Source organism: Fusarium poae, chromosome 1 (genome assembly GCF_019609905.1).
Source record: "Fusarium poae strain DAOMC 252244 chromosome 1, whole genome shotgun sequence".
Lineage (NCBI taxonomy): Eukaryota > Fungi > Ascomycota > Sordariomycetes > Hypocreales > Nectriaceae > Fusarium > Fusarium poae.
This window is the reverse complement of record NC_058399.1, coordinates 9,882,214-9,906,349: the sequence shown is the minus strand read 5'-3', so window position 1 is coordinate 9,906,349 and position 24,136 is coordinate 9,882,214. Positions and strand designations below refer to the sequence as shown.

The 24,136-nt window shown below is 48.0% G+C and overlaps 10 protein-coding genes across 10 annotated transcripts; 4 read left to right on the top strand and 6 right to left on the bottom strand.

Annotated features, from left to right (window-relative positions):
* Positions 1-143: 143 nt before the first annotated feature.
* On the top strand, positions 144-1,122 carry FPOAC1_003189 (uncharacterized protein; the record flags this gene model as incomplete). The annotated part of the gene is made up of 3 exons (XM_044847760.1): positions 144-368; positions 429-665; positions 715-1,122. 3 exons carry the CDS (start codon positions 144-146, stop codon positions 1,120-1,122), a joined length of 870 nt encoding a protein of 289 aa, XP_044713676.1.
* A 544-nt stretch (positions 1,123-1,666) lies between these two features.
* FPOAC1_003188 (uncharacterized protein) lies at positions 1,667-3,949 on the bottom strand (the record flags this gene model as incomplete). The annotated part of the gene is made up of 6 exons (XM_044847759.1): positions 1,667-1,818; positions 1,868-2,347; positions 2,395-2,644; positions 2,698-2,825; positions 2,877-3,100; positions 3,156-3,949. 6 exons carry the CDS (start codon positions 3,947-3,949, stop codon positions 1,667-1,669), a joined length of 2,028 nt encoding a protein of 675 aa, XP_044713675.1.
* Positions 3,950-6,325: 2,376 nt separating this feature from the next.
* On the bottom strand, positions 6,326-7,210 carry FPOAC1_003187 (uncharacterized protein; the record flags this gene model as incomplete). The annotated part of the gene is made up of 2 exons (XM_044847758.1): positions 6,326-6,737; positions 6,792-7,210. 2 exons carry the CDS (start codon positions 7,208-7,210, stop codon positions 6,326-6,328), a joined length of 831 nt encoding a protein of 276 aa, XP_044713674.1.
* Positions 7,211-9,161: 1,951 nt separating this feature from the next.
* On the top strand, positions 9,162-11,177 carry FPOAC1_003186 (uncharacterized protein; the record flags this gene model as incomplete). The annotated part of the gene is made up of 1 exon (XM_044847757.1): positions 9,162-11,177. One exon carries the CDS (start codon positions 9,162-9,164, stop codon positions 11,175-11,177), a length of 2,016 nt encoding a protein of 671 aa, XP_044713673.1.
* Positions 11,178-11,334: 157 nt separating this feature from the next.
* FPOAC1_003185 (uncharacterized protein) lies at positions 11,335-12,777 on the bottom strand (the record flags this gene model as incomplete). Its single annotated transcript, XM_044847756.1, has 6 exons — positions 11,335-11,497; positions 11,551-11,700; positions 11,753-11,801; positions 11,853-12,228; positions 12,284-12,593; positions 12,644-12,777. 6 exons carry the CDS (start codon positions 12,775-12,777, stop codon positions 11,335-11,337), a joined length of 1,182 nt encoding a protein of 393 aa, XP_044713672.1.
* Positions 12,778-14,077: 1,300 nt separating this feature from the next.
* Positions 14,078-15,347, top strand: FPOAC1_003184 (uncharacterized protein; the record flags this gene model as incomplete). Its single annotated transcript, XM_044847755.1, has 2 exons — positions 14,078-14,246; positions 14,308-15,347. The coding sequence occupies 2 exons, from the start codon at positions 14,078-14,080 to the stop codon at positions 15,345-15,347; spliced, it is 1,209 nt and encodes a 402-aa protein (XP_044713671.1).
* Positions 15,348-15,662: 315 nt separating this feature from the next.
* FPOAC1_003183 (uncharacterized protein) lies at positions 15,663-16,656 on the bottom strand (the record flags this gene model as incomplete). Its single annotated transcript, XM_044847754.1, has 2 exons — positions 15,663-16,127; positions 16,204-16,656. 2 exons carry the CDS (start codon positions 16,654-16,656, stop codon positions 15,663-15,665), a joined length of 918 nt encoding a protein of 305 aa, XP_044713670.1.
* Positions 16,657-17,850: 1,194 nt separating this feature from the next.
* On the bottom strand, positions 17,851-18,634 carry FPOAC1_003182 (uncharacterized protein; the record flags this gene model as incomplete). The annotated part of the gene is made up of 2 exons (XM_044847753.1): positions 17,851-18,422; positions 18,472-18,634. The coding sequence occupies 2 exons, from the start codon at positions 18,632-18,634 to the stop codon at positions 17,851-17,853; spliced, it is 735 nt and encodes a 244-aa protein (XP_044713669.1).
* A 198-nt stretch (positions 18,635-18,832) lies between these two features.
* FPOAC1_003181 (uncharacterized protein) lies at positions 18,833-20,583 on the bottom strand (the record flags this gene model as incomplete). Its single annotated transcript, XM_044847752.1, has 3 exons — positions 18,833-19,277; positions 19,365-19,533; positions 19,587-20,583. 3 exons carry the CDS (start codon positions 20,581-20,583, stop codon positions 18,833-18,835), a joined length of 1,611 nt encoding a protein of 536 aa, XP_044713668.1.
* Positions 20,584-22,858: 2,275 nt separating this feature from the next.
* On the top strand, positions 22,859-24,109 carry FPOAC1_003180 (uncharacterized protein; the record flags this gene model as incomplete). Its single annotated transcript, XM_044847751.1, has 1 exon — positions 22,859-24,109. The coding sequence occupies one exon, from the start codon at positions 22,859-22,861 to the stop codon at positions 24,107-24,109; it is 1,251 nt and encodes a 416-aa protein (XP_044713667.1).
* Between the last annotated feature and the right edge of the window lie 27 nt (positions 24,110-24,136).

Below are 24,136 nucleotides of genomic sequence, written 5' to 3'. Positions count from 1 at the left end.
TTTGCCCGCCGCGCCGATCCGTCTTTCGGCCGCCCCTCCTCCAGCTCTAGCTCCAGCTTTGACGACAACGTCCAACAACAAATCCTCCCACGATCGCCTCGAAGGACAAAAAAGCAAAGCAAAATCCTCGACCCACGAGCGCGATGACGTCCGCTGTCGAACCCGCCCAGTCCAATCGCTGGTTCGCCGTCCCTCGCCCTATCAGAAATCTCTTCAATCATTTTCCCCTCCACGTCTACGGTCCTGAAGAGCTTCCTGTGCGATCCCCCGCTACTGTGCGCCAACGACCTACGCTATACGTCTTTGTGGCAGACCAAGATGCCTTGTTAGGAAGACCGAGCTACAACCCTTCGTGTTTGAAATGGCAGGTATGTTTTTCTTCTTTCCAATAATAGAGGGTTTCCAATTTCTAATATCTGTTTCGGTAGACTGTGTTGAAGATTGCGGGTATCGAATTCGATATCGTACCCTCGAATAACCACGCTTCACCCTCTGGCGCATTACCTTTTCTATTACCATCTTCGTCGCAACCATCGAAACCTCTCACCGGCGAGAAAATCCACAAATACGCCCGTGAACATACCGCTCATACCTTCCCCAACATCTCGTCGCCCCGCCTTGAAGCCTACCAAGCTCTCCTAACACAAAACATCCGACCAGCCTGGGTGAGTAAACCACGTCCAAGCCAAACAACACCTACTAATGTCGTGATAGCTATACGCCCTTTACCTCCTTCCGGCCAATACCTCCCTCCTCAAGAGTCTCTACCTCCCCTCCTCGATCCTCCTCCGCGCACCTCTCCATCAGACCCTCCGCGCTGCCGCAACTGCCGAAATTCTCAAGACAACACGCCGGGCAACTGTCTCGCCCGCTCAGCTTTTCACCGATGCGACTAATGCACTGAAAGCTCTTTCCGCTTTACTAGGCGAAGATAAATGGTTCTTCGGTGCTGAAGGGCCAGGCTTGTTCGATGCGGACGTGTTCGCATACATATATCTGATAGATGATGATGCGCTGGCCTGGGAGGACAACTCATTGGGCGAATGTTTGGAGGGTCTACAAAACTTGAGGAGGCACAGGGAACACCTCTATGAGCTGTGCTGGGGAGCAGACAAGTCCTGAAAAGAATTGGACATCACCTTTAGAGAGACGATTGGCTCGTCTTGTAATGTGCTACAAGTTCGAACATCTGTAAATACCAATGTATCATATGTATCATGAGGAGTTTCGGAAATCAAAATAAGAATGGGCATGGATGGCGCAGACCCGCAGCATGATTAGAACGAGTTTCGATTTGTTCGCTGATCATCAGCAGATCTCAGCGATGTGATGGGCACCTCGAATCCGTGTTTCTTTATCTGCAAGAGGGGAGTTGACCTGTCTAATCCCCCGCCACCATCGCGCCTCAAGTCCCCCAACCCGTCTATAGCAGCGCTCCAGAAAACCCGTAACCTCCATACAACATGCTGTTTATTTACAAGTTGACGACATTTCCGAACAAGCTCGGCCTTGTGAGCTTCTGGTTCGACGAGTGTAACTAGGAATAAGAAACGCGACGCGAGAAGAACCCATGTGATAGTAATACCCTTAGAACGCCGAATAGAACCTGAACCCCAACAATGCAAGGAATTCAAGACGTAAAAATAGCAATTGCCTTTGATGGCGTCTAGTTGTGGTGTGGTTGAGGGATGCCCTCCAAAACATCGCTGACTGAGGCAAAGGCTCCTTCGCCACCATCTTGACGAAGTCCCTCAAGCAGCACACTGTTCTGGGCATAAATCAACTCCAAAGCTGCCCGAGATGATTTCCCAAGAGAAACTGCTTGAAAGTTAGAACGTGGTAGCTGGAGGCAAATTACTCCACTTACGCAAAATGGCTGAGTTGAGCTCTTCCGCTACGGTAACCCGCCCATTCCTATCCAAGAGATGGCTCACTTGAGGCTCTTTCAGGGGGTTCTGATATGCCGGCAAAGCCCAGATCTCGTTGAGAGCTTTGTTCACTTCTGCCCGTTGGTCATTGGCATATTCTTCTTGCAGCTTTTGGCCATATTCCAACATACTGCGCTCAAGCTCAGCAAGCTCGGTCGCGTTTTCGCCTCCGTCGGTGTCCCATGAAGCATTCTCACTTCCATTGAGGTCAATATCCATGATCTGGTTACTGGAGTGCTTGATTCCCTTTGCCTCGTCCCGCATATTGAGCTGCGCCGCCTTACGCACTAGCTCGATGAATTTACGACAGCGTAGCTTAAAGTAGACATGCTCGTTGTCTTCTAGCACATGAGGGTAATACGCATTGGTGTATTTAAGGGCCCTGTCAATGTCCCCTTCAAGTATTGCTCTCCTTATACCTGTTTTGTTGTTAGCAACCCATATAAGAAACGGGTGGTCAACTTACGTTGGCGGTTGTTAGCATCTTCGTCTTCCCTATCGCTCTGATATTCAAACCCCACAGTGTTTGGATTAACATTCAAAGCTTCTTTTTGAATTCTCATATCTTCTGCAAAAGCTCGGGCAGTCTCCACGTAGCCATCATGCTGGAGGAATTGAAGAACCAAGTGCTGGATGAGCTCTGTTTCGGACCACTCCGGTAGAATCGTTGATCCATCAGTAGCTTGGATGGCTTTACGCACTTTATCGCGCTCTTCCTGGGATTGCATTAGCTATATGCCGTGCACCAAGATGGGTTACACAAGCTTACTCGCATCATGTCGTCGATATTGTAGACAAAAGGAGTCTGTCCAAAGTTGACCCGAATGCACTCGCCAGGCTTCTTGAGGCTGATTGTTGGGTAAAGCTTGCCTCTGGCAATATCATGGAAAGGCGAGCCTGCGATCTGGTTAATTGGATTGGAGAGAATAATTGTGAGCAAAAACGCACCTATTTTCACGCCATTTTTAGTGAAGAAGGCGTTGTTTTCTTTGAAGTTGACGCCGCACCCAACCACGTCATTGACATTGTAACCGGGGCCAAAATGCCTACCTATGTTTTGTCCCGTAAAACATCTGCCATCATCGCCATGGTAGCCCCAAGACTCGGGTTCCCAGCCAACTGGTCGTGATAATCCAGCTGTCCTTGAGCTAAACCCAATACTTACCGTGGCGCTATTTCATTTGTCAGTGGTGTGTCTGAATACCAAGGGGCAGTTTTATCACTTACTCGTCTCGTTTGGCTGATAGAATCTGCACCTCGAAATAATAGATCCCGCATTGAGGGGGCATGTAATGGTCAGCACGGACTGCACAAGCCTCATGGTCCCTATCGTGCTGGTTCTTTGGTCCAACGTGTTTCACGCTGAGGCCGTCCTGTGAGATCTCTATGCCTGTCATCTGATCTTCCTTGTTCCATCTCGTTGGCAGAGGCGCCAGTTCGTCATTCTCTTCCACGACTGGAGGGCGCTCTATCACAGTATGCGACATGCCTCGATGTGCACCAGGGGGCAAAGGATGTTGATTGTATGATGTAGTTGAACCATGTGAAATGCCATTGGAGGAAGCACGTGTTGCTTCGCGTGCTTGGATCTTGACTTTGTGAGCTTCTCGGAGCTTTTGAACATATGTTGAGTTTTCGAGGTATGATGGAATAAAGAAGTTGTCATCGTCATTATTTAAGCTGCTGTCGGTAGAAGCCGCCGCCTCCGAGGCCACAAGCATGCTGAAAGCTCGAGAGAAAGATGGGAGACCAGTCCTTCTGGTGTTCATGCCAGTCTCGAGCCCAGAAGTGTCCATATCGATAGTGTTGGCCGGTTCGGAGCCGGGGAAATTGAGTTCGCCGGATGCGTTGAATATCGAGGTACGAGCGGGATGGGTATAAAAGTTGGGGATATCAGCGATGGATGGGTTGTTCGGAGGAGAGAAGCGGGCGTTTCGAGTGGATGGTGAAGGCGCGATGGATGGCGATGCCGATTCGGGGAGAGCAGAGGAGCTTGAAGCTTGATATAGGGGACTTGCCATGTCCACGAAGACAGAAGCAAATACAGTGCAGTCGTCACCCAATCAACCACCCAACAATAGAGGCAAGAGGTGAGTTGTTGGTCAGGTCGAGTCTCGGTGCAATACTAATATGTTTGTTTGTAGTGGGGTGTAAGCGTTGTAGTCGGATCAGTTGTCTAGCTAAGGTACGCAGGCGCCACGAGGGTGGACGTGAGCATGAGCTCCGGATATGTCGAGAGTTAACTGATAAGGTGAGAAGCAAAGTCGTTAAAGAAGTAAAAGGAAAGAGAAAACACGATAACAAGTCCCAGTGATGCCAATCTATTGAAAAGTGGCTTGTAGCCAATAAGTACAGTACAGCAGTGAATGGTGCTAAGTTGGAGGAGAAGGCGGGCGGATGGTGGATGGCGGAGAGTAGTGGACGAGACGGATAGAGTGGAGGTGGCTCCCGTCGTCACCGTCACCAGTTGATGGCCCAGATGATTGACGATACAAAACGAACAGAGAATCAATGTTAAGAATTTATTTCCTGGTTATCAAAGAAGGAATCATTCGTTGTTAAATGTCTGTCTGTTGACAAAGGTAGAAACCGAGTCATGGTTGGATCATTCATTACCCAAGTTTCTCGGTTCTCTCCTCATCAACCCATGAAAGGTACGTATCATGGCAACGCAACTTACGCTATCACTATCGCTATCAATCACGAGGGTCACTTTGCTCCCCCAGCGGGTTTAGTCTTTCAGTACTCTCTGTACCTTGTCTGTTAAGCCAACACCTGGCAAAAGCAGCGTCAACTTAACAGTGGAGGCACAACCAGCTTCCCCGCTAACCAAGCCGGACCCTTTCTAACCTGCATTGCTCCATGATCCGTTATGCAAAACGCCCCAACACGACACAGTCTAGGGGGGACAGAAAAGCTGACTTGGGAGTTTTAGGCTGCATAAAATAGATGACCTAGCAGTGCGGGCATATGTGGCGCAATCTGACTTGGTAATTTTGTCTTAGCCACTCACGTTAACCCAGTTTTTTCCAACCCCAAAGGACAGTCCGTCAAACTGAGACGAGATGTGATAACACAGTATTATTACGCTCTTGTGGTGGGAGGATAGCCTTTCTTTGGGTACCGAATCGAATATGAATGCAGTAAGACAGAAACGTGGTCAATACCTAGAATAATATATGGACGCAAAAGAAATAAGAGTCTTATTCGCTACTAGTTCCATGTCTGGGTAGGTAGGTACGTACGTCAGGCGAGGTTATTTGCTGACTTATTCCCAAATCTCCAATGAGCGCCCCGATTTCCAATATTGATTTTATGGTTTCAAATCTGGTTCCCTCGCAGCATTATCCAGCCACCATCGCTCGTCTCCGGACAAGACTTGTTGCGCACTATAAACCTTGAATAATGTTGCTCAGGCCAGAGATTGCAATATAGCATTATGTACGCTCATCTGCTGTATTAAAGCTCAAACTGTCTAAACTCAGTTTCGCCCATGATGACTAAGCCTCAGTGCTCCCTGCAACCACACCACGACATCAAGACATGACCCCGATGAGAAAGACAAACGCAAAATGTATCCACTGTCTGGCCATTGGGGCATCTCGTCACCCGAAAACTCTTCGCCAACCGCTCAAGTCAAAGAATTCCCTCACATTTGAGATGGTTTCTCACCACAAGAGGCTCAAATCTGAATGAAACTAAATTTGGCGCTTTGCATGCCACTCTTCGCATCTTGACGCTGAGCGACTTTACGACGTGACCAAGGCGAGCAACGCCCAACCACCATGTATTTAGGTTTCTCGAGGGATGTGAATTGCGTCAGCTATCTTTAGACCTGCCGACTGCGTAATTTCGGGCGGCCAAGCAGGAAAAACTGAAATCATCGATGGTACCCAGGCTGCGACATAACGACGTGTCAAACACTGTCAATCAGATCAGCGCCCACCTCTTAGGCTAGGTACCAACATAAGAACGAATTCATGTCAAAATCACATAACAAAGAGAATTTGCTTCATTTGAGATTAAATAATGCAGAATTTGGTCTGGACGGTCCTCCCAATCCGTCTAACATTTTTCTCGTCTTGGTTGTAATTGTACATTGCCTTGAGCATCGCCAAAAGTTCAATACCAATTCCTTTTCCACAGCGCTTCCTCCTCGCTGTTCCGTAACGCCAGCGACACCAGCGTCGCATTCTTGATATAAGAAAAAACCGTGGTCGAGTCTGAATCCATGACCTCGCTCAATCTCAAAACATGTTGCCCGAGTGACTGACAGACCAACTAGTGTCAGTTGTGTGTAAACCCAAAACGCCGGCAAATATCGTAGGATAGTGAAAACAAACTCTGATAACAGAGTAAAATACATAGGGAAAGTAGAGCTATGCAGCCACTGATTACTAGGATGCGGCTGTGATAGCCAGAGGTACGGGCGATGAAGCGTGGTTGCTGGGAGCACTCTGCATCTCGACGTCGTTGCCACTGTTGCTGTTGTTGCTGGCACTGTTGGCCTCTTGGCCGTTCTCCTTATTTTCCTTGGTGCTACCCTCGGCGGACGCGGCCGAGGCAGCGGCCGAATCTTCAGCGCCAGATTCTGGAGCCTTCTTCTGGGGAGCGACCCAGCGAGGAATCTCCCATGTGACGCCTGTAAAGCTCTTGAGTTGGAAGCCTCCCTTGGCCCATCGCCGGCAAGGCTTGCCAGAACGGTCGAGAGCGCGAAGGCCAGCATTGATGGCTCCTTGGTTTGCCTTGGGTCCTAGCTTGTGGCCTCCAGTGGGTTTGGTGCCAGAATGATCGATCGTACCGTCTTCCCTAGAATATAATTAGTACAAAGCATAAAATCGGGACGATGTTGTCAAAACTTACAGGCGAGGCTTCTTCTTGGGGCCAGGTTTTCCTCGAGGCTTGGGGATACCATCATTTGTTCCGTTGGCAGTAGCGGCTGATCGCTTGACACCCTTCTTCTTTGGACCTTCGGTAGGCGGTCCCATGGCTGAAGGGGCGGGTGTTCCGTCGGCAGTAGTTGAATCAGGGACAGGAGTAGCAGCGTTTGAATCTGAAGCATTGTCGCCATTTGTGACGCTGGCAGCTGGTTGAGAGCCAGAAACGGACGCGGCAGGTGAGCCGGCCTTGGATGTGATGTCTTTGGCAGGAGATTCCTCTTTGATGGAGTCGGGCGCGATCAGGGCACGCAGCCTGTCGGGGGAGACTTTGCGAGTGATGATTAAAGTAGCTTTGGTGCTTGACTTGCGTCGCGCGTCGGCGGATTTGGCTGGAGGAGCCATTATAGGTTGATGATCGAGTTGAGGGAGAGAAAGAGTTGCTGTTGTTGATGATGATGATGATCTACGAATGGGTTTGTTGATGACAAGTCGAGATGTTGTAGTGTGTTGCGATGGTAGTAGCAGCGACAGGTGATGATGAAAGAAGAATGGGAAAGGAGCAGGTTTTGAGGAATAGGCTTATTACGGGAGAGGCGGCAAATAACCAAACCAAAGACCCGGTGCGGTGGTGATCCCGTGGTGGTCAGGGGTGGTGGGCTTTTGGGGCTTGCGTGGAGCGATTAGTAGTGGTAGTAGTTTTTATTCAGAAGGAGGATGGATGTCAGCCAGAGTGAGAGTTGGTTTTCAGGGTGGTGATGATGGCGATGGAGATGAGTTGGTGGTTAAATATGAAGGAGAAAGTAAAAGATTCAAGGACAAAAGCCTTGTCTTGAATAGTAACATTTTAAGTCTTGGTTCTGTTGGCATTTTTGATTCTGGTGCTTGGGGCCGAAGGCGGCGCACAAGGAGTGTTAAAAATTGGTTGGGTTGGGTTTGGTTTCCCGCGTTTCTTTGCACTCTCGCACTCTCGCTCTCACACTTTCTCTCACAAACTTGGGGATTTCAGGTCCAGGTTCAGTCAGGTCCAGGTCCGGGTCTGGGTCCAGGTCTGAGTTGAGTTCTTACTGTAACAGGCTTAGTGCCACTCTCTTCCGCAGCGTAAGGGTACGCTTACTTCCAGCCAATAATAACCCTTGCATGTTCTTAATCTCTCCAAAAAGCATTACCTCGAATGAATTCTATCCATTGTTATTCCACTCCTCCCAGCCGAGTGAGCGATTCAGCCAGCAAAAGCCTTTTCAATTCAGCTCCCACGGGCCCTCGATCACCCTTCAGCCCCCGAAATGTCCCTACGATGTATGATTCATGTTGCAAACACAGTTTAACCCCTCAAAAAGTACATTTTACACTGCCCGACACTTCAAACTGTTATTTAAATACAAAATATGTACAATTCTATTTTCAGCTTCATTTCGTGATGCTTCAAAATGGCCACCATGACACGCATGAAAATTGTCACACATAACAAACCTACTCAACAAAGGAAAATCAAATCAAGACAAAGAAACAAACATTATTACTTCCCTTTTGTCTACATCATCCCGTTACTTTGTTCTCATTTTTAGCTCTCCCTCCCCTTCCTTAGTCAAGCTGACGATGACGGTGTGTCCAAAAAGCAAGATGGGGACACTCGGGCAATGTCACTCAGCGAGCCAAGCCCCTGCAATAATCAGGGTGGCGGAACTCTACAGTTCAAGACAATCCACTGTTCGCAGAATAACTTGGCATCCATTGATTCAGACCTAACTCTCAAGCCTGGCATCAAAGCTAGAACACCTAAACACCTGCCATTGCCAAACAACCACCAAGAACCATCTCATTCATCAAGCGGACCCTAACTTTCGTCATGACTCCGCCAAATCTTAGGTGATGCTATCCAATACGGTGATTACCGGTTCTCAATACCGTCATCATCATACGCCATTCGACAGCTGGGCATTCTATTTCAACCCCGAGAAAAGATCAGCATGACGAATGAGCTGCCCCAAGCAACCACATAGAAATACCAGCTTCGGCATATCATCACGTCGTAAAACCATTTATCTGAGTCATAAAGGGTCCTAACAAGAAAACTCAAGTGAATTTCCCTCATTATTCAATTATCGCTAGGAATGAAGAACGCGTCCTTTGTCCGACGTGAAACAACAAGTGTTGGTCAGCTCATTGTATGCCCGCTCGAGACTGAGACATCGTGATATGAATGTTGCCATTACAATGGTTGGAATGCGTTGCTCCTTTACAACCCGAAGTCCATGGCAAAGGTATATCATGGTAACCCATCGAGCCTCAATCAGAATCAGAACACACACATTACATTGTTTAATCAACTTTTTAACAAATCCAAATCGACAAAATGATACGCCTATACATACTTCTTTGCCTCTTACCATGCCTCCTCCTGACCGCTCCATTTGCTCATGCTGCCCTCTTGCCTCGCCTCAAAGCGACATTCAACCTACCAGGTGCCGTTTTTACTGAGCCTGAAACCAGATCTCTCAAAGTAGTCCCGTTCAAAGAGCTTCCTGGGCAATCTCATCATGGCCATCGACTTCATCATACTCTCAGTTTGGTGAAGCGACTGGTCGAAGACCAGGGCGATATGGTTGAAGTTACGGAGGAAGCTCTGGAGGAACTGCTGGAACAGATCAACAAGCTTCATGACCAAGTCAATGGCATGATGCCTTCTGGTGCACCAGATAGACAGCCTTCTCGTGAGACAGGTGCCTCATCAAACGGACAGTCTGCAGGTTCTTCTGATGGATCTTCCAGCGATGGTCAGCCCAAACAGCTACCTGGGCAGCCAGCCGAAGCTAAAGTTTCTGACCCCGAGGATGCACCTGGTCCATCTGAAGTTCCTATAGTCTCTGAGCCCTCTCTGCGACCTGAGTTACCTGCACCAACAGATGACGCTGATGCTGTTCGCGAGCCACAACCTCCGAATTCACCAGAACAATCAAGCGTACCAGGACAGTCGCGGATAGAGGGGCTTGATAGACAAGCAAAATCGGCACTGGCCCCAGCAGCTGCAAATCCCACTCAGGCAGCGAACGACAAACCTACTAACCCCCCTAGCGAAGCCGAGCCTGAAGTGCCGCCTGGTGATGGTGCAGCTGTGGCCTTGACAGAGTCTGCAGATGCCTCTGAAAACGGTGAGGCTCTCCAGTCCGACAACCTACCCAACAATGCCGTTGCTCAACCCTCAGGCGACTCTCAGGCTCCATCCGGGACACAAGTCAACACGGCAGAAGACGTCAAGCCAACTGAGGAGCCCCAAGATGAAGATTCTAGTCCTGTTCCTAGCGACACCGATGCAGGACAATCCAGTGCTTTGCCCGGAGGTGCATTCATTGAGAGTCCTGATGGGATACTTCAGACACTTTCAAACGGTGTCACACCTACGGAACAGCCTGGTGATCCAGCACCTGAGGAAACCCAGGAGTCGTCGCCGCCAGACGACGAGTGTGCTGAAAATGAAGTAAGTGGTCTCCCCGGCACAATTAGAAACTCTAACTGCACACCAGGTAATAGGCCATTTACGAGCGACCCTGCGCAAGACGCTTCAGCAAATCCGTCTCTTGTCGCTACCGCGGAGACAAGCCTGGCTCAGATAGCTGCTACAGCTTCTGAACTTGCGAGTCAAGAACCGATAAAGGGAGACTCCCCCGTGGCTACCCAAGTCAAAGGACAGGCCCCAGCACTGGAGACTGAAGCTACATCAACGCCGACTATCAATGTTGTGGACTCGCAGCAGCTTGCTGCACCTACATTGATAGCTAGCCCCCCTGTAGCTTCCAACCTTGAGCCCTCGACCGTGATGCAGCTTTCAGTAGAGAAGACATCTCCAATTCTGAGAACTTTGGTGTTTACTTCCGTGATCACAAAATCTTCAACTATCAAGATAACTACCACTCGCACGGAGTTTGTCGACGCGAACGAGCCCACTCGGTCTTTCAAGGCTCCTGGTCATGTTTTCAAGGAGGATGAAGATGCAGGCGCAACTTTCAACAAAGATGGAAAGCTTGCTGTAGAAGATAGTGATGACGACAATACACCAGGTATTAACACACTGGATAGGATAAGAAGAACGAAAGCTGATTATTTTGAAGAAACGCCCCTTCAAGGAACCTCTCTCGGTACCGAAATTACGCCAGAGACTGCGTCCCCCAGCACCACGATAATGGCCATGACAACGACAATCAGCTTGAGTTACCGAAGCACCATGCCGACTCCAGAAGCCACTCAGAACCTTGTGCCTGCTTTGGTACCATCCGCTATCATACGTGGTAATGGGACAGACGATACGACACCTACCAGCGGGTTCAAGACCGTCAGATCGACGGCTAGTTTGGCAGAGAGAGCACTGATTTAGATGCACACGACTTGATATTTTGGGGTTTATGATTTGATGGTGTTTGGATATGGGATGTTTAGAATGATTAATGAAATTTGTTTTGGATGGTTTGCAACAACTTTATCATATCGTGATGTACGTTGAGTTAAGAGGGTATTAATCTGTTTTAAGTTATTCACAGCACTGTTCCGTTGAAGAAAGTGGTGGCATCGTTATACACAGCCTTTCTAACTTCGCCCTCAAAAAGCTTCTGGATGCCCTCAAAGTCGTAGCCTGCACCGAGAGCAAGCTGTAGCTGAATGCGAGCATTTTCTCCGCGCAGAACTCCAGAGCTGATACTGCTGACATGTCAATTTACAACCTCGGTCTAGCGAATCGATGCTTGACTTACATCATTTCCGTCTCGGGGCTAGGAACTGAGAGTCCGAAATAGGGACGGAATGAAGCGACTGTGATAACGCCTTGAGTGTAAAGATCCTCGGCTGCTTTTGAAGCCGCAGTGCTGAGGGCGCCAGGACCAACACCCATAATAACAATACCCCTGAAATATGTCAGTCAAGGAGAATAGAAGCAAATCGTGGTGATGTACTCACTTTGCACCGTTCTTAGCAGCAGAGTAGAGGAGGTCGGCGTCAAAGCCCTCTATTACGATATTAGTCTAGCTATTGTTTCCAAAGACATATCATCACTCACGATGACCATAAAGAACATCAACCTTTGGTAAAGGCGAGCTCAACTTAAATGGGTCAAAGTAGTTTCTGGCCTTGGGTAAAGAAGGAGAGTAAAAAAAGTACGGTTGTCCAGACATGAACTGTGCGATGTATCCCTGGTCAGGTGCGAGGAAAGTTGATACAGTGTTACCGTTAGTCTTTGTAGAGTAAAACGCCGAGACAAGGTGATCGTTCATGGCAATGAGAGCTCCACGGTCTCGAGCTTCAGGGTGTATGGCAGTTCTAACAGCGTCGTAAAAGTTGGACGGGCCATCAGCCGATAGTGCAGAGTTGGGACGCATCGATCCAGTGGCGACGAAAGGTTTGGAGCAGTTGAGAGTAAGGTCAACGCCAAATACCTAGAGAACTACAAGTTAATTTACTCCCAGGAGAACTTCCAGACACGTTTCTTACTGTATCAGCCAATGTGTTAGTGCCGTGGATCATGACAGCCCCAACAATGTCGGAATCAGGATTACAAAGACGCTTGTGAGCGTCCATGGAGATATTCAAGAAGCGATCTGAATCAGCATTCGCACTGCCGGCACCATTTCTTCCTCCTGTGAAATTGACGACAGCGATCTGAGCGATATCCAGAACTTCGCCGACGCTCTCAATGAGGGTCTCTGGAGTGAGACGGCCGATGGGACCGCCGTAGTTGTTGGTGTCTAGTCTACCGTTGGCCGAACCAGAGAGTATTGTGCCATCGCCAGTGTTATAAAGCCTGTCCATAAATCAGCGCCCGGGTAATGATATCAGTGGAGGGAATGTGACATGATTTTGGGTAGACTAGAATCTTTGGAGATCCAGGTCAAGTCGGCATTGTGGCCATCGCGTTTAGGGATCCTTGTTGGTGAAGCTATCACGGCAGACACCAAGAGGGACAAGGTTATGACAGACTGAAGCATCTTGCAATATAACAATAGATGCTAAGAGTAAGAGTTCGTGTTGATGTTCTCCATGAGGATGATGGCAAAATCTCTCATTATATACTCACATTGGAAACTGACTACGAGTTCTACTACATCTTAACTTGTTGATAGTCTGTCCAAATCAATACTCTCAAGATGCAGGTATATCTCGACGATCTCTAGTACATGATAACAAGATAAGTTGATTTGAATATTCTCATTACGTACAAACCCAAGCATTTAAGATAATCAGTCGTTCACGAGCATGATGCATCCAGTGGTTGAAGGATCACAAGTCGCTCCAGTTTGCCCATTACGGTTGGTTAAGCCAAGGCAACCGGGATTAATTCTCCTAACGATCATCGTGTAAATGGCTATAAACAACTTATACAGGGCTTTGAACTTGTATGTTCTTATCGTAAAGACAAGATCCAATCAAGAAGGGCAGAAATCCGGGGATTTTATGCAGGTCATCGAAATTCTAGAGATATTGTTATCTGCGGGGAAGCCAGATTGAGTGAAAATAACCTTGGGTTAAATCGATCTGTATCTAGATGTTGATATCGGAGAATTAACCAAGTTGTGCATAAGAATTGTTGGTGTGATAGGAAGAGGTCATGTTGAGTATTCACAGCCAATTGTTACAGTTTGAGATATCTTGTCGTTTTGACTAGCATTTTCTACTAGAAAATACATATGTTATCTCCTATCCCCCCTTGTCCATGAATAAATAGGACTCAGGCAATAAGTGTTTCTTATTAACTAACAGCCACATTGGATATAGGCTATTATATTTTGTGTATGTCCGTGATCAACGCTGACTATTTTGCGGGCTTTATACCGAGTTAGGTTATGACATGTAAGCACTTGTTGTTGCGTCCTCAAAAGGCCCCATCAAAATGGAACCTGCGTTGTCTCTGCCACGTTCGATCACCTTAAGCAGACATTTAATGGAAAATTGATCCCTAAATAATGGGAAATAAATGCTGACTATCATTCAAGAACCAATAGCGTCTACCCAAGATGATGGACAATGCAACCGACAATGAATTGCAGGCGCAGGGTCTTACGCCTCGGCTGCGTTGGTTCTCAGTCTTACATGCATAGACCTCTTTTGAGTCTTGGCTCCTCATCTCATCTCATTCTGTTTTTTCTTTGTTCGATTTTGCGCTTTTCCAACACATTTGGTCCGTCATTCTTTTCAATCGTGAGAGATAATATGAAAAACTAAACGACGAGATGCTAAGATGAACCCTGGAAGACTCGATTAATAACTCCCCCTCTCATACAGCACAACATGAGGTTCTTCACCATATATATCGCCTTTGTTCCCCTCGCCATCGCTCACACACGGCGCTATGAGGCACTCCAGGCTGCGCCAGGCGATCTTATGCCACGATTCTTTATCGATCGATCTTTTCCTCTAGCCAAGCGTGCTGGGGACTGTGGTTCAGACAAACACAACTGTAGGTGTATTATACCTCAAACTCCATCATCTCTCAACTCAACTCAACTCACATGTTATAGGCCTCGAGGTCGGCTTCCCTGATGACTGTTGCGACAATGACTCTTACTGCTACGTCAACCGACAAGGTGATCCGAAATGTTGTCCTATAGGCTCAAACTGCTCGTCCGACTCGCCGTGCAACTCAACCGCTTACTATTGCACCCGTACTGCCACTACGAGCGGGACTACCACAGAGCAACGGGGTTGCTGTGATCGCAAATGTCCTACGACGAGTCTTTACCTCTGTCCCAGCAGTCTTGGCGGGAACTGCTGTGGTTACAACTCTGAATGCCGCGTTGGTGGTGCTTGCGCCTCGACGAGGCCTGCTTCGAGAACAGGGCTGCTTTCACCTATACCTTCAGGCTGCACAACATCCCAGCACAGTTGCACCATCGGGGAGGGATGTTGCGACAACGACCAAGTATGCACTCAAGTCAATGGTGAAGGATACTGTGCCCAAGCTGTACCGACAGAAAGCGATACCACAATCATCGACAACAATGACGATGGGGGCAAATTGTCAGATGGCGCAAAGGCCGGTATAGGTGTCGGTGTCGTTGTAGGAGCGAGTCTCATCATCGGCGGCCTCACTTGGATGTGTCTGCGAAAGCGAAGACGCCAACGAAGTGCGTCAGGGCCCTCTGCGCCCAGGCACGTCAGTGACCCTCCTCGCGATGGTATGACAGATATATCAGGGAGTCATGCCCGGTCAGGTCCGACCCAAGACTACTTTGGGCCAGATCCTGCAGCTGGCCCATACACGGAGCAGGCCAGTTCACGGGTTACTTCGCCTGGCAGAGACGCTGCAGTACCCATGCATGCACAAAGTCCAGGTGATATTGCGGCACCGGTCGAGATCGATTCAACGAGAAGAGAAGGCAGCGATCTATTATCGCCCATGTCAAGTCCGAGTCTGTATCAGACACCTCTTTCCGAAACAATAGACGGCCGATTCGAGTTATACGGAAACGATTCAGCGATAACCCCTGACCGTCCGCTGTCCATCGTTCCGACACCACCGCAAAGTATAATGGGGGATAAACGCCCAAGGCAGGATTAATAATGCAAGGAAAGAGATTCATTCCGGTCTATTCATTTTTATTTTTTTGGTTACTTAGAAACGCCCAACCAGTTCGTAAATACGAAGAGAGCCATCCAGTTCTTGAGAGTGCATTGCATATCCGAATAGAAAGAAAAGAAATGAACAATTATGTGTATCGATGTTGATGCTCAGAACTCCATGCCAAATAAAGGGGGGAAACGTTAAGGGCGCCGCCTATGAGTCCCATCAACGCCGCCGTTGAATGAATTGTAAAGAAAAGGAAACACAAAAGGCAATCATTGTCCATGACAATTTTTCTCATTCCATCTGTCTTCAACAGACAACGCCGCCAAATGGTGCGCATGTTCGTAGGTCCTTGACAAGTTCCTCTACACTGCTCAGATGTTGGCTGAGCAGCTCTTGCTTCTCCTCGGTGGTAAGGTAGATGTCCCCTTCAGGATCCGATCCAGAGCGCTTGCGTCGGGAATCAGCATTAAAAGCGCCGGCGAGCTTGCTAGGGCTGCGCTGGAACATGGCGGGGACGCTATCGCGCTGGTCGGCTCGGGGGATAGATGGTATCTCGGGCATAAGATAGAAGTAGAGAAACTCGACAAGCTTGAGCTTGACCTCACGAGCTGTGGACCGAGACTTGAAGAGTGACGTGACTGTAAGAAGGCCATCAAGGCTTTCAAAAGTGCGTGTATTGATGGGAGTGTCAATAAGAGCGGTTACCAGGGTGAGTAGAGTTGCGGATTGGATGGCGGGGCAGTTGTAAGGCTCAAGAAGGTCGAGAAGAAGCTATGTCTTGTCATTAGTCTGTGCTTTTTTTTTAAAAAGAAAAGGCGGTGGCGGAGAAGGCCAATGCGCTACATACGTTCATATTTTGTTCTCGAGCGAATAGAGATTTGCTGGGAGGATGAAGCAGCAAAAGTCCCTGAATGAGATCGAGGGAGCTCAAGATCAACAGGTCGTTTCCGCCATCACCGCCCTTGGCCATAAGCCTATCGAGAGTGCTGATCAGTCGCATAGCAACGTTCCATTCGAAACCCTCCTGCAACTTGAAGAATTCTCTGAAAGCCGGGTCTCGGGATAGCTGAGAGAGGTCCTTCTGAGGTGGTGTTGACGAGGTGTCGCTTCCATCATTGTCTGAATCACCTCTTCGATTGGAGCGGTCGTTTCGAGAGCTTGCATTTGCTTTTGCTTTTGCGTTTGCGTTTGAGAGACAGATTTGAGCGAGAAGACCTTCGACCTGGCGAAGGCCTTTTCGTACTTTGGGTCCGTCGTAGGACGAGAGGTTGTCGAATGCGAGGGATAATAATGACTCCATTATGTTGTTGTTTTGTTGACAGCTGTGTAAGTGGGAAAGACAAAAGTGGCGGGCAGCTACGCCAAGAAGATAAGGTTGAATTGATAAAGAAAAATAAAGAAAAATGAAAAAACACAGAACTGAAGCTCTGGGCTCGTCCGTTATTTGTTTTTTTCTAGAATAAAAGAAAAGAAGGAAAGTGTTCAACGTACGATCCGGACCGGACGACGAGCGCAAGAATGGAAAAAGTGACTGACGATTGAAAAATGACGGTGACGAGGGACCGAGCTCAAGCTTAGGATCGACCGTTGAAGGTGGACTAAAACCAAACAATTGAGGTTGGGGTGGAGCATCGGCACGGCAACGGGTGACCGAAATTCCAAGGTTTAGAGGGTCACGTTCCGGGGTTACAGGGGCCATGCGGCGCCTACAACTGCCAGAGCGCTAAGAGAACTACCTGTCACCCTGTCATCCAGACTGTTGGGAGAAAGGAATGTCCTGGTAGACAAGACATTGATAGTTGGATGTTAAGGAGATGAGGTATGGAATAGGTAGACTAGTTTAGATAAGAGCAAAGACTCGGCTTAAATAAGAGTTTGACGTTTAGTCCAACTGAGAATGATGGTTTACTTGATGATTGTCGTAGACGTTTGTTTACATCCGCAGTGTCCTACCTAGCAACTGATTGTCTCGGCAAAGATACAGACAATACGACACAGACACAATTATTTACCTAGGATTATTTTACTATCCTTCTAATACAAACTTAACAATCAATACATCCCTTTGTATTCATTTATCTTTAATTATTTTCACTTATCTTCATCTTCTCGGCCGGAGGTGGGTACTCGGCCGGTACTCATTAAACCGCATAATCTCATCGTCGATGGAGAACCGATTGGCGAAAGAATGTAATTAACATCAAGGATGGTAGTTGTTATTTTTAGAGTCGGCTCAACTCTTGGCTTTTCAAATTCTGCCTGACCTGGTTTCTTTCCATGTTGCCCGTTATGATATTTGCGCTGATATCAAATGTCAGGCTCAGGTACAACCTCAAGGCCCCTTGTCAGGTTCGTGCTTCAACACCAACGCATAGACAGATTAATCTTTTGAAACATGGACATTTGAATATTTGATGGATCTCATATATGACGTATTATGGAGCCCTAGATGCATAACTTGGCATTCTAATTACTCATTACATCATCTGTCGCTCTACTCACCACTATCAGACTGCTGCAAAATCGTCCGCACGCCTTCATCCACAGTAGCAGCGATGACCGTAGGCTTAATATCCAAAGAACCAGCAAGACCATCACTCCATCCATTTCCATTGCGGTCAATCCAAACACTCTTGAGTCCGACCGCCGTCGCACCCGCTACATCAAACGGATTTGAGCTCACCAGCCAAACCTTGTCAAGCTGCGATTCCAGCCCTGCTGTCTCAGCCATGAATTTGTACGTACGAGGATCCGGCTTGAACACTTGAATTGAGTCGATGCTCACGAGCTTCTCCTGGGGAAATACGTTGCTCGCCTGTGATAGGGAAGGTGATGTCTTGAGTGACGAGGCGAGCATGTCTGCGGTGCCATTGGAAAAGATGTAGGGGTCAATAGATGGACTCTCTGCCAGCCTCTTGAGCGCATCGTCAACATCCGGGAATGTGTCGAGACCATTGTACGCATTCATCACCCGTTCCTCCTGCTCGGAAGTGAGCTCAACGCCAATTTCCTTTGTAGCCTGTCGAAATGACCATCTCGTAAAATCGCTAAACGAGCGATAAGTTCCTTTGAATGCTATCAGCTATAGTCTTGTCTTGAATCGTGTTTGATTTACCCATGCTATTGGCACGCCATGTGTACTCGAGCTGGTACCGCCTAGCGAGCGATGCGATAGATTGCGCTTTATCTTGCCCATATAGCTTGGCCAGTTCTCCTGCTATTGACTCGGTGGAGAGAATGGTACCGTAGAGGTCAAATGCAATAACTGTTCGTCCCATTTTTCTAAGTATTTAATATTTGAGTGTATTAAAGAATGAATAATGAGGGGTGAGTTTGCATTTAATGAGAATGAATGATGTATGAGCTGAGTCATATTTTGATTGGATACCCCAACTTCAACATCTGCTCGATGACGATCTTCTATTCCATACCTTCAACTTTTTCAAAACTATTCTATCACTAGTGGTCATGCCATCCTATCTCGCAGCCACTGTCGACTCTGAGCCATCCGAGCCATCGTTAGACAAGACGCTGTTATGTCTATCGCCGTTACCATTACTAACACCCCGTTCCTCGTCCTTCTCTTTGGCTTCCTCCTTGTCCTTTGTAGGAGCAAACTTACTTCTGATACGAATTTGTTTTCCATATTTGTAAAACCAAAACGGTATAATAGCCAGGACAGTAGCAACGCCGCCGATAAGACTACCGCCGCCACCAATACCAAGAGCGCTGAACATTTGGTTTGTAAAGAGAGGTGCTGCGGCGCCACATGCTGATCGCGCGATTGTGTTTGCTGCAATAGCTGATGCGGCGTACATAAGGTACACATCCACAAGATATGTCAGGTAGGCAACGAAAATGAGCATCAGCGATGTAGCAAGAAATGTCCCTGCTATTGTCGGCACAATCCAATGGATGGAGCTGGTAAACATGTTAGGGTATGTCCTAGTCGTGTTCATGAGATGCATATGGAATGTTGAACTCATCAACACAAGGTGATTTACTCACTTATACTCAGCCGTCCATGCAAACCAGAACATAGTCACAGCAAAACCAACACCACCAATCATGGCTAATGGCAATCGGTCTTCTGGTTCCATCTTTTTCCCGCCTTTTTCGATCTTCTTCTTTCGAATGTGTGAGTCAATCAACACGATAAACCCTCCAATGCATGCACCTATCATCACATTAAAACCTGCATACAAACCAAGGCTCTCGGAAAAGACTCACCAACCACTGTTCCAATCAGGGGTAGCTCTCCTACACCACTGTTCCAACCTCTTCGTTGCTGAAAGACGATGGGATAAATGCTGAAAAGCATATACAACAGAGTGTAAACAACAGACATGTAAATGGCACACAGGAAGGAGATGGTGTCGAAGAGTATGATGAATGGTCGAGTCAGTGCAATCTTGTACACTGCTTTCAAAGACCGATCAGTGTCTTCAGACTGAGCCTTGACGTTCTCGTATCCAGGGATTTTTGCTTTGCGGATCCTTCGCGCCTTTTTGAGAAGAAGTGTCGGAGCATGTGTCTCGGGGATAGTCAGCATGATGATAGCTGTCGCACCACCAAGCCAGAGCAAGACATAAAAACTCCAGCGCCAATCTTTCTTGAGCTCGAGAAAGCCTGCAATGACGGGGCCTAGAGCCGGACCAATCCACACCATGGCAGCGAATCCAGCCATGGCATTGCCGCGCTCGATAGGAGACCAGAGATCAGCGAGGACACCTGGTGAGTTGCTAAGGGGCGCAGAGACAAAAGTTCCTGTGAGGAAACGGCCAACAAGAAGTGCGCCGAAGTTAGGTGCCCAAGCACATAGAAAGTTAAAGATAAGGTATAACGAGAAGGTGATATAAAAGATCCATCTTCGTCCGTACACTTCGCTCAGAGGAGCAAAGATGAGCGGTCCGGCGCAGTATCCCAAGAGAAATAGGGTGATTGTTAGACCTGCGGCCAGCTCAGACACATGAAAATGCTTTGCCAGGGATGGAAAGCAACCACTCGGCGAACTCGAGGCAAAAGTGGCATTGAGGACAAGCAACACAGCAGACATCGTGACAGCCCATCTTCGAGGCGTAGACCAATTTTGGGGATTTCTTATATCATCAGGCGCAAAGTCGACATAACCATTCTCATTCAAGTAAGGAGGGTTTTCATCTTGGAGTTTTGTAGTTCGGTAGGGCTTGCTGGTGGCCGATGAGAAAATTCTATGTATAGGCGCCATTGCTGCTCTTTGGAATTCTCTTGGCTTGAATTTGATTGAATGGCCACGATATTGGAGAGGGCCAAGACTTAATTTATATCCCCATTCGGAGTTAAGGGTCCAACGATTTACATACAACACTACGTAGATGATAACTCTCTATAAATCGATGACACTCTTGCTCTCTTCTAGCATCCCGATACTCGTGGGCTCGAAAAATAGGTTATTAATCAGATCCAGGGTCGTTTCCATGATCATCATCTGGCATTACTACTTTCGCTCCACTGCTGTCGTCATACCTTGGGTGTTCTTATTACACTATAGGCTGAAATCCCAAAGACGGTTCTCGACTAGCGACTCGGTTTAAGAGCTAAAGGGGAGTTCGCCCTTCGCGGTTCGGATCTCGTTGCCGTGTTGTAAATGTGTACCAGGTCGGCAGTTAAAGGCAGAATTGACAAGAGATTGTTAACGTTGGCTACAGTATTGTGAACTTGATGCAACCTGGTAGGGAAGTGATCTGTTTGTGTTGGTGTGAAGGCATGGAAATAGTGCTAACGTTATCGCTCTTTATTTCTAAAGGTGCGTCTTAACTCCGTGGACAAGTCAAATTCCGCGGCTCGATGATGACAGAGGTTTGATTCTAGTGTATGATTTGTAGGAACAATTGACGTTGAGGCCGAACCCTCCGGGCTTTTCATGATACATCGCAACGAACAACCTCCGACTTTCCGACTGATAACTACAAGCCAAACCTTAGACCAAGATGAAATGAAACACGGTGGAGATGGGAATGGAAATCTTCAAGGAAGAGTACTTGACCCTTTACAGATTCACACCAAATGGAATTGATGACGGTATAGGGTAAGCATATGTCGACAGATAAACAGGGCTCAACGTGAGATGGCCCCATTGATCAGCTTTTACCTAGTTTAACTTTAGATTTGCATGTGAAATCTAAAGTTTCCTCTAATATCTGGACCCGTAAATGGCGACATCTCACTGGCAAATGTGGTGGAAACGTGGCCCCTGACAAGTTGACAGCCAGGGATATCAACTCAACGACTTACAATAGGCAGGCAGTTTTCGCAGGATCTGACCTTATCATGGGCCGAGATGTGGTATGTTTTGTCCCAACAGATTGAGTACTACATTGATTTGAGATGTAAGAGTTGTTTGTATTGGATGAAGACAGTGTTGATATAGCAAAGAATGCGATTGTCTTTGCTCTTCTCATGTTCTTTTACCTTAGATAGGTACCTAGGTACACACTGGCTGAGTTACCAGATAACCAAACACTAAACTCAGATCATCGCGAGCTTCAATCAATGCATACGAATCAACGAATACACGTATATATTTACGAAGCAATGCAAAATCACGTCAACGTGCTTCTCACCTGCAGTCAATGGATGGAATGATCGGATTGTCTGCTCTGCTTTTGGTTGCCAACTGGATGCTTCCCCACAATCCTACATCGATTTAGGCTTCTTCACCCCTGACAGACTCCGCTAGAGCTACTATAACCCCTCCATCCATAGGTTCGTTCCCCTCTTGACAACAAAGGGAACAGAACAAACTAAATCCAACGGACACGAAGCAATGGAAGCTTCAGCTCTAGGTCCTAAGCTCCCTTCCCTTCTGCATTAGTCCGTTGAGGTATTCGTGGAAAAGCTTGTGAAAGGTACCTAGGTACCTCAGCAAGGTAGGTAGGTACTAACTTACACAGGCATGTCAATATTTTCTAGCTGCGCCCAGGTGTCTTGCGTAGGACGGACACGTACCTCTCACCTCTCAAGGTACAGACAATCAGTGTCCATCAAGACAGATAACCTTCAAGGACTCTTTTTCTTTCAGTTTTTAAACTAAAGGAGCTGCAGGACTTTTAAACCCCTGTTCTTCAACGCATGCGCATTGTGGGCGCGTGCGTGGTATAGTCGTAGCTTTTATCCACATTGCAACCGCAGGGCTCAACTCTATGATCCCTCCATCGTCTCATTCGGCAGGCTTAGACATTATCATTTGGAAACTCAATGACGTCGACCACTTTATACATTCACCCGAACTACCCGACAAATACCATTCGCTATTGTTGCGCCAAGCGAGACAGGACGAGACACGGCGTCGCGCGCACAACGGGGACCATAGGTTTGTTTATTATTACGTGGTTGTCCTAATTCTTTAATATCAAACATTTCATCTTCTACTCTTCCTCTACTCTACTCTAATTCAAATATCTTCATCTGACACACGGACAGACCCCTCCTCCGACTCCGACTACCCCAAAAACATAACACATATGATCCCCACGGCCGACCCCATCCTTTCTCTCAACCCTGAGACCTTGCCCCCGTCGGCTTTGCACATGCTATCGCTGTCGCCCAAGGCAATGCATAAGATGTCCGCCATCTCCAACCCACTTGTCTCTCCAAACGCTATCCCCCCTCGCACCTCGAGCAACGGCGTCCCAACCTCTCTCAGCCCGACTCCTACCAAATCCGTTCTGCGCCCCGTCCCAGAAGGCAACTGGTTGAGCCAGAAGCAGGCTTCTGCAAAGGCACAGTCCTCAAACCCCGGCTACGGTGTCATGACAGCTCCCAACCCACCTCCCGACCCCGAGCGCTACGCTCACGAGGATCTCGATTTCACGGCCAAGCGCTCATGGAACGGCGACAAGGAAAGCGTTGTCCGTGGTCCTTACGACTATGTCATTAGCCATCCTGGCAAAGACTTTCGCGCCCAGTTGATCGCCGCCTTCAATGCTTGGCTCGACGTGCCCGCCCCGAGTCTCGAAGTCATTACCCGCGTCGTCGGTATGCTACACGAGTCTTCGCTTCTCATTGATGATGTACAAGATTCGTCCGAGCTGCGCCGCGGCTTCCCCGTCGCACACAACATTTTTGGTGTCGCCCAGACCATCAACTCGGCCAATTACATCTACTTTGTTGCTTTGCAAGAGCTTCACAAGCTCAACAACCCAGAGCTAATCACCATATTTTCCGATGAGCTCGTCAACCTTCACCGAGGTCAAGGAATGGACCTATTCTGGAGAGACACCTTGACCTGCCCTACTGAGGAGGACTACCTCGAAATGGTCGGTAACAAGACGGGCGGTCTTTTCCGTCTTGGTATCAAGCTCATGGCAGCAGAGGCCAACGGCCCTACCGACTGCGTGCCCCTGGTCAACTTGATTGGCCTCATCTTCCAAATTCGCGACGACTACATGAACCTGTCGTCCAAAGAGTATAGCCATAATAAGGGAATGTGCGAGGATCTGACCGAGGGCAAGTTCTCGTTCCCCGTCATCCACAGCATCCGTTCCAACCCCACAAATCTCCAGCTCATCAACATTCTCAAACAAAAGACCTCGGACATTCAGGTTAAGCGATATGCCGTTTCCTACATGGAGTCCACCGGGAGTTTCGAGTACACCCGGAAAGTCGTCAACGTTCTCATTGAGCGAGCTCGCAAAATGGCCGAGGAGCTTGATGAAGGCCGCGGTAGCACAAAAGGCATCCAAAAAATCCTCGACAAGATGGCTGTCATGTAAACCTATGCGATTTTCCTTTTTTCCTTT